At 41.0% G+C, this 15,613-nt stretch overlaps 1 protein-coding gene across 1 annotated transcript in view; it reads left to right on the top strand.

Moving 5' to 3' along the window:
* The window catches only part of Ryr1 (ryanodine receptor 1), a 182,468-nt gene that overhangs the window by 115,081 nt on the left and 51,774 nt on the right, over nucleotides 1–15,613 (top strand). The window contains exons 87-88 of the mRNA XM_045154253.1: nucleotides 910–991; nucleotides 4,363–4,550. Coding sequence (XP_045010188.1) covers nucleotides 910–991; nucleotides 4,363–4,550 — 270 coding nt within the window. The remainder of the gene's footprint in view (nucleotides 1–909; nucleotides 992–4,362; nucleotides 4,551–15,613) is intronic.

The following is a 15,613-nucleotide window of genomic DNA, read 5'->3' as shown; positions in this document are numbered from 1 at the left end:
GTAGAGTGCCTCATCAATTTCTGAAAGAATTGGAGACCTCCAACTAAAAATGCCAAGATTAAAGAGACTAGATCTTGGGCAGGCACAAACCCCAGGCACCTGCCAATCTCAGGATCTTGAGATCTTCAGATGTAGACTGTTGGATCTTGTAACCAGAATACAAAGCTTTGTAGTTATAATAATCTGTGAGGATTAGAATCAGCAACTCCTAGAACCAACATGATGTTCAAAGGAGTCTTATATTCTATGTATGCTGTCACCTACTGCCCTTTGCAATTTGTTAGGTGGATCCATATGAAAATGTCACTCTATGGGTCAAAAATGGCAGTTTTATGTGATTCAACCTAATGCAAATGTCATAAAGCAGAACTTGGTGGGGCTTTCTGTGGGCCCTAGATAAGGCACTGTGGTAAGGAGACATGATATGTTCCCATGTTTCCCAAAAGTGACTTCCAAGAAAGAGTGTTGGTTCCTTTTAAACTTCCATATTGTCCCACCTGTCACAGTTCTACTCAACATATTCATGCCAAGCTCCCCCATAGGCCAGACACCATGCTGGGTTCTCTTCCCTTCTTAGATCTGGGTCCCTGTCTCTAGTATTTGTCCCTGTCTATCTTTCTGTCTTTGGCCTGAACGTCTGCTCCCCCAGGCTGTCAGGCTCCTTGTCTGCCGTCCCCATGCCTCTCGCACACCTCTCTCTGGGTGCCAGCTCCAACCCCACAGGCTTGTCTCTCTGCCCCTCCCCTGCTGCTGAGGAACATGTCTGGGATCATGTCCCCTCAGAGATAAGAGAGGGAGAAAGAAGATTTAGGCCCTGATGCAAAGGTGAGGGAGGGCAGAAGCAGCTAGAGGTGGGGAGGTATCTCTGCAGAAACCAGCCCTCACGCAGCTGACTTGTGGGACCTCTAGGACTCAAGCCAGATTGAGCTGTTGAAGGAGTTGCTGGATCTACAAAAGGACATGGTGGTGATGCTGCTGTCACTGCTGGAAGGTAAACCCCAGCAGATGGGGAAGGAGAACAGTACAATAGCTCAGACAAGCCCAAGAATGGCTTTCTGAATCAAATTATAATAGCTACAGTTTTGCTCAACAAATGCTTACTGAGCACTTACTATTAGCCAGACCCCAACTGTATAGATATTAATTTACTGATTCTCTAAATAAATTTGTGGTGTGTGTGTATGGGTGCATCAAGGTCTCTTGCTGCTGCAAGCAAACACCAGATATATGTACCACTTTTTGTGTCTGGCTTTATGTGGGTGCTGGGGAATTGAACATTGGCCAGCAGGCTTTGCAAGTAAGTGCCTTCAACATCTGAGCCATCTCCCCAGACCCCCACCCAGAGAAGCTTAATAACATAAGTTGCCTGGACATTTTATTTAGATACTTAGCATTTTCTTATTAAATGTACCAATATAATGTACAAATGTATAACACTTATTAATTAAAGGTTTCAGTTAGTTTTTTCTGTATAACACTGCCCAAATTTAGAAACTTGAAATTATTTTGTTTTTAGTTGAACCTGAGCTGTATGGTGAGTTCTAGGTTAGCCTGAGCTAATAGTGAGACTCTGTCTCAAAAAAAAAAAAAAAGTGGGCTTAGGAGATGGCTCAGTGGGCAAAGTGATTGCTGAGCTAGTAAGAGAACCTGAGTTCACATCCCCAGTACCCATATAAAATCCAGGTGTGTGGGCTGGAGAGATGGCTTAGCAGTTAAGCGCTTGCCTGTGAAGCCTAAGGACCCCGGTTCTAGGCTCGATTCCCCAGGACCCACGTTTAGCCAGATGCACAAGGGGGCGCACGCATCTGGAATTCGTCTGTAGCGGCTGGAAGCCCTGGCGCGCCCATTCTCTCTCTCTCTGCCTCTTTCTCTGTCTGTCGCTTTCAAATAAATAAATAAAAATAAACCAAAAAAAATTTAAAATCCAGGTGTGGTGGCATGTGCCTGTAATCCCAATGCTGAGGAGGCAAAGACAGGAGGATCTCTGAAACTTGTTGGCTAAATAGTCTAGCTGAGTTCAGTAAGAGGCACTGTCCCAAAAAATAATAAAGTGGAAGAGCAATTGAAGATGACATAAAACCTTGACCTCTGGCCTCCACATATATACACACACATGTGCACCCACATACATATTAAATCGCTCTCTCTCAAACACACACAGTTCAAGGCTAGCTAGGGCTGTATGAGAACTTCTCAAAAAAAAAAAATCCAAACAACAAAACAATTTAATTAACAAACACAAAATTAGGGCTGGAGAGATGATTTAGTTTTTAAGGCACTTTCCTTTGAAGCCTAAGGACACAGGTTCAATTTTCCAGTACCCACATAAGCCAGATGCACATGGTGACACATGCATCTAGAGTTTGTTTTCAGTGGCTAAAGGCCTTGTTGCTCTCATTCTCTCCCTGTCTCGTAAATAAATAAAATTAAAAATAAAATAAAATGGGGCTGAAGAGATGGCTTAGCGGTTAAGGCACTTGACTGCAAAGCCAAAGGAACCAGGTTCAATTCCCCAGGACCCACATAAGCCAGCTGCGCAAAGTGACACATTCATCTAGAGTTCGTTTGCAGGGGCTGGAAGCCCTGGTGCATCCATTCTCTCTCTCTCTGCCTCTTTCCCTCTCTCAAATAAATAAACAAAAATAAAATATTTTAAAACAAGAAGGCTGGAGGGATTTCTTAGTGGTTAGGGTGTTTGCCTCCAAAGCAAAGGACCCAGGTTCTGTTCCCCAGGATCCACATTAGCCAGATGCACAAGGGGACACACGTGTCTGGAGTTCGTTTGCAGTGGCTGGAAGCCCTGGCACGCCCATTCTTTCTCTCTCCCTCCTTCTCTCTCTCTCTCTCTGTTGAACAAATAAGATAAAAACATTAAAAAAAAAAAAAAAAAGAAACACAAACAGCTGGTTGCGGTGGCACATGCCTTTAATCTCAGCACTTGTTAAAAAGTGAAGACCTTCCCAGCACCTATGGGGCAGAGGTAGGAGGATTGCAGTGAATTGGAGGCCACCTTGAGACTAAGTAATGAATTCCAGGTCAGCCTTGGCTAGGTGAAGACCCTACCTTGAAAAACCAAGTAGAGAGAGAGTGAGTGAGAAATTTTTAATATAAATGTGCCTTTGAGGAGAGAAGATGCTTTTTGAGGCAGGGTCTTGCTCTAGCCCATGCTGACATGGAACTCACTCCATGGAACCCAGCCTAGCCTCAAAATCACTGTAATCCTCCTACCTCAGCTTCTCAAGTGCTAGAATTACAGGCATGAGCCACCACACCTTTGTGCAATGTTGGGGATCAAGCCTAGAGCGTCATGCATGCTAAGTAAACATTCTACACACTGAGCTACATCCCCAGCCCAACTGTTTTCTTCTCTCTCTCTCTCTCTCTTTCTCCCTCCCTCCCCCCCCTGTATATTTTAATTGTTATTTATTTGCATATGTGTGTGTGTATGCCAGTGTCTCTTGCTGAGAGCATCTGGCTTTACATGGGTGCTGGGGAACTGAATCTGAAATTCAGGCTTTGCAAGCAAGCGCCTTTAAGTGCTGAGTCATCTTTCCAGCCTCCACTTTTTTTTAAAAAAAGTATTTATTTGCAAGCAGAGAGATAAAGTGTATGGGTATGTGAAGGCCTCTAGCCACTGCAAATGAACTCCAGATGCATGTACCACTTTGTACATCTGACTTATGTGGATACTGGGGAATTGAACCTGTGTCCTTTGGCTTTGCAGGCAAGTACCTTAACTGCTAAGTCATCTCTCCAGCCCACTTTTTTGTTTTTGAGTGTCTTCTTCTATAGTCCAGGTTAGCCTAGAACTTGTGACATTCCTCCTGCCTCAGACTCTCAAGTACTGGGATAGCAGGTACATGCTTTACTGGACTAGTAGAAGTTTTAGGTATGTGAGCTCTGAGGTCTTGCAGCTCTGGGTTCAATTCCTCTTTCAATAGCTACTTTTGGCTATGTCAACTTGAATGATTGGCTTTTTTTCTGAGTCTGTTTTCTCACCTGTGAAACTATATAGCAACACACTTTTCTTGTAAGGTTTTTAATCGATTGTGCTAGAGTAACTCTTGGCACATCTAGCATCTGTCACTCACTGTCTGCCTGTGTCATCACTACCTTTATTGATGTCCCCAGCTAATGAGAGGTGAATAAAAGCAAAATCAGTAGAGTGACAAATAGCACTGCTGTAGATCCCAAAGTGATGATCTGCTGGGAATCTTGGGAGCTAGTCAGGAAGCATATGTCTATCTGGTGGGTCCTAGGGAGCCATGGGTGGCTTCTGAACTGGTGAAAAAGAAAGAGAGGTGAACACAGTGCTCCAGAAGGAACTCTGTGTTGGACCACACTGATCTGGGGCTCCTGCAGGGAACGTGGTGAATGGCATGATTGCCCGGCAGATGGTGGATATGCTCGTGGAGTCTTCATCCAATGTGGAGATGATCCTCAAGTTCTTTGACATGTTCCTGAAACTCAAGGACATTGTGGGCTCTGAGGCCTTCCAGGACTACGTTACAGATCCCCGAGGCCTCATTTCCAAAAAGGACTTCCAGAAGGTAGGTGCTAGACATCGGGCAAGCTTGGGACCTGGTGGAGTTGCCAAGTGTCAGCTGTGTCTTCTTGGACAGCTGCTTTGGGTGGGAGTCCTCTCTGCAAGCCTCAGTTTCCTAATCTGTAAATTGGGGATAAGAGGAGTTTTGGGGAGATGGTTCAATGGGTAAGAGTGTTTTCTGTGAAAGCTTGAGGACCTGAGTTTGATCCCAACTCTTGTAAAAGGCGAAATGTGTGGGTCTGAAGAAATAGCTCAATTAGTAAAGCACTCACTACCCAAACCCAAGGACCAGAGTTCAAACCCCCAGCACCCATATAAAAGCCAAGTGGGTGTGGCAGCCTGCCTGTAATTCTGTACCCCAGGATGCCAAGAGAATGGATATCTAGAGAAAGCTACCTAGCTATGCTAGCTGAATTAGAGAGCTCTGGGTTCAAGTGAGAGACCCTGCCTCAGTAAATAAGGTGAAGAGTGAGAGAGGAAGACACCCAATGTCAACCTCTTGCCAACACATGCACACACATGTTCCCTCATACATATGTACACTCATATAGTACATACACATGCAAAAGAAAAATGAGGCATGGGTGTACAAGCCTTTAACCCCAGTGCTGAGGGAGGTGGAGACAGGAGGATGACTGGGGTTCCCTGCTCGGCCATTCTAACCAAAATAACAAAGAGCTTCCAGGTTCCGTGAGAGACGTTGTCTTAGTGACATAAGGCAGAAGAACAAAAGAAGAGGGCACCTGACATTTTCCTGGCCTTTACACATGTGTGCACACATACACACATACTGCACACATACAGCTGAGTGTGGTGATTCACTCCTGTAATTCTAGACTTGGGAGGCTAAGATAGGAGGATTGTGAGTTTGAAACTAGACAGGGTTACAAAGGGAAAACCACATGAGGGCTGAACAGATGGTTCAGTGGTTAAGGCACTTGTCTGCTAACACTGATATGGGTTTGATTTCTCAATACCATTGTAAGCCAAATGCACAAAGTGGCACATGTGTCTGGAGCTCTTTTGCAGTGGCTGGAGCCTCGACACACCCATACTCTCTGGAGGAATTATTTTATACAACAGAAATTCATTTTCTCTCAGTTCTATTGTATAAAAGTACTAAGGAGGGAAGGTTTCTTTTGACTCATGGTTTCAGAAGTTTCGGTCTGTGGTCACTTGGCCCTATCATGTCAACCTGTGGCAAAGCAGAACAAAGCTGTTCGCCTCATGGTGAGCAGGAAGCAGAGAGTGAGAGAGAAGGGCCAAGGTTACAATATACTCTTCAAGGGTTCTTCCAATAACCTAACTTCCTCTCAACTAGTGTCCATATCATAATGTTCTCAATAGTCCTGTCCATCTGGGTGTAAAGGTTTTCTTTTTCTTTTCTTTTCTTTTTTGGTTTTTCAAGGTAGGGTCTTGCTGTAGCCCAACTGACCTTGAATTCACTATGTAGTCTCAGGGTGGCCTTGAATTCATGGAGATCCTCCTACTTCTGCCTCCCAATTGCTGGGATTAAAGGCATGTACTACCTTGCCCAGCAAGGTTTTCTTTTTTTATAAAACCCTCAAAACCCTTATTTATTTGAGAGAGAAATGAGAGAGAGAGAGAGAGAGAGAGAGAGAGAGAGAATGAGTGCACCAGGGCCTCCTGTCACTGCAAATGAACTCCAGACGCATGCACCACTTTGTGCATCTGGCTTTACGTGGGCACTGAAAAATCAAACCTGGGTCCTTAGGCTTTTCAAGTCTATTTAACCCTTGTGCCATCTCTCCAGCCCCTGGTATCAAAACTTTTTACACATGAGCTTTGGAAGGACATTTGAGATCAAAACAACATCATTATGAATAAAGATCAGTTAATTCCTTTTTTTCCTTATTTTATTTTTTTTTAGTTCTGGGGATAGGGCAGGGCATTGCACATTTCTAGACAAGCTCTCTACCATCAGCTATGTCTTCAGCTCCAGGGATCCATTATTCAATCAGAAAACACTTAACTGATTTCTTCTTAGTGCTGGGACCACAGAGCCCCAGCAGTGAACAATACAAACACAGTCCCTGTTTTTATAGGATTTATACTGTCATGGATTATAGTTTTATTCAATTTTCACTTGTTTTTTTTTTGTTTTAATTTGATGCAAGGTCTCATGTGTGTCAGGCAGGTTTAGAACCCTCTATGTGGCTGAGAATGACCTTAAACTCCTGATCATTGTGCCTCCACTTCCTGAGTACTAGGATTACAGGAATACACACTCAGCCAACTGTTAATGTTTTATCACATCTGCTCCATCATGATTTCCCATTCACCTCTAAAAAATTCACTGATTCGCTGAGAATTAATTTTTTTTTCGAGGTAGGGTCTCACTCTAGCTCATGCTGACCTGGATATCACTATGTAGTCTCAAGGTGGCCTCGAACTCACGGCGATCCTCCTACCTCTGCCTCCCCAGTTGCTGGGATTAAAGGCATGTGCCACCACATCCGGCAAATTCTTTTTTTTGTTGTTTTGTTTAGTTTTGTTTTTCAAGGTAGTGTCTCACTCTAGTCCAGGCTGACCCGGAATTTACTATGTAGTCTCAGGGTGGCCTTGAATTCATGGCCATCTTCTTACCTTTGCCACCACACCCGGCTAAATTCATTTTTTTTTTTAATGTAACTGCAGAACAATGATGCAAATCTATCTATCTCAGCTCTTAAGGAAGAGTTTTTTTTTGTTTTTTTTTTTGTTTTTTTTTTTTGGTGGTGAGGGGCTCATAGTCAGGATCCAGCCTGACAGGATTCTCCCCCACCTCCAGATTCTCTCCTACCTCCAGCCCTGTGAGCTAATGCTGGCTCTGTAAGCCTGTATTTCTGGTTGCTGAGACTCCCAGTTCCCAGCCCATCCCTGCAGACTCTTAAATGTCACTGTGGCTCAATAGTTGAATCCACCAGTAAAGGGATGGGGATGTGGTTCAGTGGTAAGGCACTTCCTAGAATTCACCAGTGAAGAGTTGGGGGTGTGGCCCAGTTGTAGAACACTTGCATAGAATTTGTCAGTGAGGAGCTGGGGCACGGAGCAGTGGTAGGAACAGTTACATGGTATGTCTGAGACCCTGTATTACACCCTCAGCACTGGAAAAAAGAAAAGAGCATCATTGCCAGGTGTGGTGGTGAATGCCTTTAATCCCAGCACGCTGGGAGGGAGAGGTAGGAGGATCACCATGAGTTTGAGGCCTGCCTAGGACTACAGAGTGAGTTCCAGGTCAGCATGAGACCCTACCTTGAAAAAAAAAAAAGAAAAGAGTATCAGTAACTACAAATTAGTCAAGATCTCTCCTAACTCTCTGGGGCTTTGCAGATCATATGGTTTGATGGCAGGTGCATGACTTTTGTTCATGGGAAATGGCAATCAAACTCAGAAACTTGCTGTGCTTCACAAGTGCTGTACCTCTGAGCTACATCCCCAGCCCTATAACGTGACACTTTCTAGCTCAAAATTCATGCAGCTAACAATCTATGAGACTTGAAAGCATGGCTTTGTTTTATTTTATTTTATTTTGGATTTTCGAGGTAGGGTCTCACTCTAGCTCAGGCTGACCTGGAATTCCCTATGTAGTCTCAGGATGGCCTCAAACTTATAGTGATCCCCCTACCTCTGCCTCCTGAGTGCTGGGATTAAAGGTGTGCGCCACCACACCCAGCTTGTTTTACTTTTTGAGTACAGTGTCTATTCATGAAATCAAAGATACATATAATTTATTTTTGCTGTCTGTGTATGTGTGTACATATGCACAGGTGTGCATGCCAAAGCCTCTTCCCACCATAAACAAACTCCAGATACATGCCACCTTGTACAAATGGCTTTATGTGGGTTTTGGGGAATCAAACTTACCAGTGATTATGCCAGTAGGCTTTGCAAGCACATGACTTTAACTGCTGAGTCAGCTCCTGAGCCCCATTCATTGACTGAAAAGTTTCATTCCTACTCTCCAAATCCACCTATCCCCTATAACCTACATAATAAGTGTATGTTAGTTCTTTGTGTATCATACCATCATTTTCATGTGTAAATACAACTATTCTTATTTCACATTTCTTGTATAATAAGTAGGATAGCATATCATTTGTCTAAATGGAATCTTTTGAGATAGGGTTTCATGTAGCTTACACTGGCCTCAAGTTTTCTGTGTTACTAAGGATGACCTTAAACTTCTGATTTCACCTCCTGAGTACTGGGATATAGGCATTTGCCACCATGCCTAGTTTATGCCTTACTGAAGATTGAACCCAGGGCTTCATGCATCCTAGACAAGTGCTCTACCATTTGAGCTACATCCCCAACCCTATGTATATTATTGTGCAATATATTCTGGAGACAGAGTAGCCTTCCCAACCCTTTTCCCAGTTGCCCAGCATTCTACTTTGTGTGTATTGTGGTTTGTTTCCCTATTCCCTGTTGGACACTTGCTTAGTTCCTAGGGTTTGACTATTACAATCTATGCCACAATGAGTGCTGCCTTCGATATTCATGCAAGCTGTGCCCTGAGCCTGGGTACAGTTTGCAGCATAAACATTATATATTTACATACTTGTTACTGCAGAATTCCAGCACATGAAAGTAAGGATGCTCAAGAAGTCTCTATGGGGGCCACTAACAGCCCTGATAATGCACATGTGCATATGGTGGTCTGTCCAGGAATAGTTCATGTCAGAGGATAGATTCCAGATGTAGGACTTCTGTGTAAAGGGCAAATATAAATGCATTTGTCATTTGGATAGATATTGCTGCTTCCTCTCACATTAGTAATGTATTCAAGTGTCTGTCTCCCCACAGTTTTACCACCAGACCACATTGTCAAATATTTGGATTTTTTCCAATCTGATAGGTGAAAAGTAGTATTACAGCACAATGTTACATCACAGTTTTTCTATTTTATTTATTTATTATTCATTTATTTGAGAGGAAGAGATATCCAGGGCTTCTTGCTGTTGCAAATAAACTCTAAACACATGCCCCACATTGTTTGGCTTTACGTGGGTACTGGGGAATTGAACCTGATCCTACAGGCTTTGCAAGCAAGTGCCTTTAACTATTCAACTATCTGACCAGCCACATAGTTCTATTATGGGTATAGTTATGCATCTTTGCATGTTATTTGTTTCTTTATTTGTTTTTTGACATTTTCATACATATATATTCCATTGTGTTTATATGTACCCCACATTACTCTTACCTGTTCCTCTAGTTCCAATGTACTCCCTCTTCTCATCACCTATTACCAGTGGTTATGTTATGAAAGAGAATGATTCCCCCTCCCCAGCAACCTTTAATGGTCATTAGCTCATTAGGGGGCAGTGTTCTCCTAAACCCTTTCCTTATCTTTTTTGTTTGTTTGTTTGTTTGTTTTTGTTTTTGTTTTTGTTTTTGTTTTTGTTTTTCAAGGTAGGGTCTCACTCTAGCTCTGGCTGACCTGGAATTAACTCTATATTCTCAGGTTGGCCTCGAACTCATGGCAATCCCCCTACTTCTGCCTCCTGAGTTCTGGGATTAAAGGCGTGCACCACCACGCCCAGCTTTTCCTTATCTTTAACACAGAGTGTTAACGGCCTCATCATGTGCAGGTAACCACAAGAAGCATTAGTGTTAGTTCTTCTGTGAAGGTCTGGTAAAATTCAACAGTGAATCCATCTGGGCCTGGACTTTTTTTAGTTGGAAGATTTTTGATAACTGCTTAGATCTCCATACTTGTTATAGGTCGATTTAAGTGATTAATCTCATCTTGATTTAATTTAGATAGCTCATATAAATCAAGGAAATCATCCATTTCTTTCAGATTTTCAAACTTAGTGGAGTATATGTTCTTATAGTATGTCCCTATGATTTTTTGAATTTCTCTGGTATCTGTTGTGATGATGCCTTTTTTTTTTAATCTCTGATTGTATTAATTTGTGCCTCTTCTCTCTTTTGGTCAGATTTGCTAATGGATTTATTAATCTTGTTTATCCTTTCCTTCAAAGAACTAACTCTTTGTTTTGTTGATTCTTTGGATTGTTTTTTTTGTTTGTTTGTTTCTATTTCGTTAATTTCTGCCTTTATCTTTATTATTTCTTCCCAGCTACTGATTTTTGATTTGTCTTGTTCTTCTTTTTCCAAGGCTTTAAGGTGAAGCATTAAGTTGTTTACTTGTGATCTTTCTAATTTCTTAATATGGGCACTTAAAAGCTATAAATTTTCCTCTCAGGACTCCCTTCATTGTGTCCCAAAGGTTTTGGTATGCTGTGTTCCCATTATCTTTAACTCTGTGAAGTTTTTGATTCCTTCTTGATTTCTTTATTGATCCATTCATCATTTAGTATTCTATTGTTTAGTTTCCATGATTTTGAGTATGCTCTATAGCTTTTCTTGCTATTGATTTGTAGTTTGATTCCATTGTGATCAGATAGAGTGCAGGGAATTATTGCAATTTTCCTGTATTTGTTAAGATTTGCTTTGTGTCCTAATAGATGGTCTATTTTAGAGATTGTTCCATGTGCTGCTGAAAAGAATGTATATTCTGCAGCATTTGGTTGAAATGTCCTGTATATATCTATTAGGTCCATTTGTTCTGTGATCTCATTTAATCTAGATGCATCTCTTTATTTTTTGCAGGGATGACTGTCAATTGATGAGAGTGAGGTGTTGAAGTCACCCACTACCACTGTGTTTGGTGTTATCTGTAACCTTAGTTCTAATAGTGTTTGTTTGATGAAGTTGGGAGCCTCTATGTTAGGTGCACATATGTTTAGGATCATAAATGTCCTCCTGTTGGAGTGTTCCTTTAATCAATGTAAAGTGACCTTCCTTATCTTTCCTAACTAATGTTGGTCTGAAGTCTGTCTTGTCAGAAATTAGGATAGCAACCCCTGCTTGTTTTTTAGGCACATTTGCTTGAAACACTGTTTTCCAACCTTTCACCCTAAAATAGTGTCCATTCTTTGTAGAAAGTTTCTTGGAGGCAACAAATTGAAGGATCCTGCTTTTTAACCCTGTCTGCAAACCTGTGTCTTTTGGTTGGGCATTGAGGCCATTGATATTAAGAGTTATTATCACCATGGGATATTGTTTACAATCATGGAAGTTGTCAATAAAAAAGAGTTATTATTGAAAGGTTTGCATTTATTTTTACAATTCTTGTTTTGTAATTCTTCTGGTTTTACCTTTGCTCTCTTGTGTTAACTAGTATTTGAATAGGGCTTGTTTTTCCCAGGTTCCTTATATGTGTGCTTTTCTTTCTCTTCAACATGGAGGATCCTGTCAAATATTTTCAGTAGAGATAGTTTTGTCTACAAATATTCCTTTAGCCTGCTTTTGTTGTGGAATGTTCTTATTTCTCCGTCTATTTGAATGGATAGCTTTGCAGGATAAAGTAACCTTGGTTGACAGTTGTTATCTCTCAGAACTTGGAATACATCACTCCAAGCCCTCTGGCTTTTAAAGTTTGTGTTGTATAATCTGCTATGATCCTGATAGGCTTGCCTTTGTATGTGACTTGATTTTTCTCTCTAACTGCTTTCAATACATTTTCTTTGGTTTGTATGTTTGGTAGTTTAATTATAATATAGTGAGGAGAGGTTCTTTCCATGTTTTGTCTGTTTGGATTCTAGAGGCTTCCTGTGTCTGCATTGGCATCTCTTTCCCAATTTGGGGGAAGTTTTCTTCTATGATTTTGTTGAAAATGCTTACTATGCCTTTGGAGTGAAATTCTTCTCCTTCTACTATACCCTGAATTCCTATGTTTAATCTTTTCATAGTGTCCCAAATATCTTGAAATTCCTATTCATACTTTCCTGTTAGTTTGTCTGTTTGTTGGACTGTATTAGATCTGCCACCTAGTCTTCTAGTTTAGATATTCTGTCCTCTCCTTCATCCATCCTACTGGTGAGACTTTCTACAGTTTTTTATTTCACTGACTGTTCTTCATTGCTAGTATTTCTGACTGGTTTTTCTTTATTATTTCTATTTCCTCATTTATGTCTTATATTGACCTCCTTATTTCATTAAATTGGTTTCCTGTGTCTTCTTTGATTCCTTTGACTTCCTCAAACATATTTGTAATCATTCTTTTGAAATGTTTCTCAGACATTTCCTCTAAATCAGTCTTACTGGAGGTCAATTCTGATGCATTAATACTTTTTGGTGGATTTATATTGTCTTGATGTTTTGTGTTTCTTGTATTATAATGTAGAGATTTTTGCATCTTGGATTAATTTAATGCTTGAATTTTTAATTTATCTGCAGTATTATTAGATGTACTAATCAATCTGATGTTTTATATCTTCAGGGTAGGACCTTAAGGTGCTAGGTGTGTCTCTTAAGACTGAGTACCCACAAAAGTGACCCTAGGTATTGGGTTTGCCCACTATGAGAGTATTCAAGTCGGCTGAGTGGCATAAAATATAGGCAAATTCTAAATTTTAACTAAATAATGTATACATTCAATGAAAAACAGCACAGAGTATTTATGCAAGGGTAGATGTTATGACAACCAGATCCTCTAACAAAGTCACAGTCCCTAAGGATGTGTGTTGTCCCACACCATTTTCCTGTCAACTGGAAAGCTAAGATTTCTTGTCTGTAGAGGATTCCAAGTCAGCTTGTGACCAAGTGAGACCCTTCCCCAACAAAGAACAGAAGAGGAAACAAAGACACTATAAATCAGGAAGCAACAAATGACAAGCCCAAAATATAGCTTGTTTAAGAATGATAAATCCAACTGGGAATAGAAGGAACATATCTCAACAAAATAAAGGCTATTTATGACAAAAAAATAAAGAATGATAAATCCGACCATCCATCAGTTTAACATATAATTTACCCTGCCATGGAAGGTGTAATTAGCACTTCTGATTCAAACCTATATACTAGGCTTATTTGGCGGGTACTGACCTGGTGTAATCCCAGTTACCTTTTGGGATGGCTTTTCTCTCAATTATGCTGCATGCTTGCTTGTGTCCTTCTTTGCTGCACTGTGGGCTCAGATAGGCTGGCTGGGTTGGTGGTTCACTGCTCTAATCACTTATGCTGGATGCTGTATAGGTGAGCTCCCTTCCCCAGGTCTCTGGTGCTTGCTGGCACTTGTGCAGGCGGTGGGGGAGGGGAGTCTGTGGGTGGTGGATGAAGTTCTCCTGCTGGACCTCGCAATCCTCTTCCTCATGAACCTTGGTCCTTGCTGTCCTCCCTTCATGTTTCTTGAGTTCGCAAGGAGGCTGGTGTGAGTGGAGAATCTCCTCACCTGGCTTTTCCTGTGGCTCAGGCTGAGCCTTGTGGCTGTGACCACGCAGACTTGGTGCTGCTGCTGCTGGAGCCACTTCTGTAAGCTTCTGTGGGCTCTAGACACTCTGAATCTCTCCTACTTCTCTGCTTCAGTTGATAATTTCTTTCTTACACACCTCACTTTTTAGTAGAAGAGTGTCAGATACTAGGATAGCAATACCTGCTTATTTCCTAGGCCCATTTGCTTGAAATGCCATCTTCTATCCTTTCACCCTAAGGTAGTATATTTCTTTTATGGAGAGGTGAATTTCTTCTGAACCTGCCTTTTAATCCAGTCTGCAAGTCTATGTCTTTTGGTTGGGGCATTGAGGCCTTTGATGTTAAAAGTTATTATTGAAAGGTATGTATTTATTCTTGCCATTCTTCTTGCTTTTGTAGGTGTGTTTAGTAGTTGAATCATAATATGGTGAGGAGAAGTTCTTTTCTGGTCTTGTCTGGTGTTCTAAATGCTTCCTGTATATATATTGGCATCTCTTTCCCTACTTAGGAGAAATTTTCTTCTATGATTTTGTTGAACACACCTATTGTGCATTTAGAATGTAATTCTTCTCCTTCTATTATACCCTGAATTCTTGAGTTTGATCTCTTCATACAGTCCCAAATGTCTTGAAATTCCCTTCCTATTAGTTTGTGTTTCTCTTTGTTAGAATGTTCTAGATTTGCCATCTTGTCTTCTAGTTTAGATATTCTGTCCTCTACTTGATCCATTCTACTAATGAGACTTTCTATAGAGTTTTTTATTTGACTTACTGTATTTTTCATTTCTAGTATTTCTGATTGGTATTTCTTCAGTATGTCTATGACCTTACTCACGTCACGTATCAACCTCCTTATTTTGTTGTTTTCCTGTGTTCTCTTGGGATTCCTCCAGGAGTTTGTTTTCTTCTTTTATTCCTTTGAACATACTTATAATCATTCTTTTGAATTCTTTGGCATTTCTTCTAAATCAGTCTCACTGGAGGTCATTTCTGTTGCATTTATGCTTTTTGGTGGTATTATTTGTATTTATTTTTTGTGTTTCTTATAATATAGATGTTTTTCATCTTGAGTGAATTCAGTGCTTGAATTTTCTAATTATCTGCAGTATCTTTAAGAAAGGAGCCTAAAGTGCCAGGTGTGGCTCTTAACATTGCTTTCAAAATAACAGCAGGAGTGACCCAAGCTGTTGGATATGCCTATTATGCAAATGCTCTAGTATCAAATTGACAATGATATTTCTTTTGATTTCAGCAATTTCTGGTGGGTAAAAGAACAGGGCTGGTAGATATATTCTAGAGTGTTGGTTACTTGGAATGGGAACAATGTAAGGTAAATTACTGTGAGGGCTAGTTTTAACTTTGAAAAAAAGATGCAGGTGTAACTAGGTGTGGTTGCACACACCTTTAATCCCAGCACTTGGGAGGCAGAGGTAGGAGGATCACCATGAGTTCAAGGTCACATAGTGAGACTACATAGTGAATTCCAGGTCAGCCTGAGCTAGAGTGAGACCCTACCTCAAGAAAAGAAAGGAAAGAGAGACAGAAAGAAAGAGAGAGAGAGAGAGAGAGAGAGAGAGAGAGAGAGAGAGAGAGAGAAAAGATGGAGGTGGCTCAGGTATCTGGGAGAGAGAAGTTGAGTATTGTTAGTTTTCACAGATATTAGAAGTTGTTGAGTGTATGAAAAATTGTAGTTATGGAGAATAAGGAGGGGAAAAGGAGGAGAGGGTGTGCAAAAGGATTTGGGAAAAGTGGGAAAGTAAACAAGTTGTTGGTAAGAGGTTGTAGAAAGATTCCAATAGTA

Source organism: Jaculus jaculus, chromosome 7, assembly GCF_020740685.1.
Source record: "Jaculus jaculus isolate mJacJac1 chromosome 7, mJacJac1.mat.Y.cur, whole genome shotgun sequence".
In the NCBI taxonomy this organism is placed as follows: domain Eukaryota; kingdom Metazoa; phylum Chordata; class Mammalia; order Rodentia; family Dipodidae; genus Jaculus; species Jaculus jaculus.
Note: the sequence above shows the minus strand (reverse complement) of the source record. Positions and strands in the feature narration are given on the sequence as shown.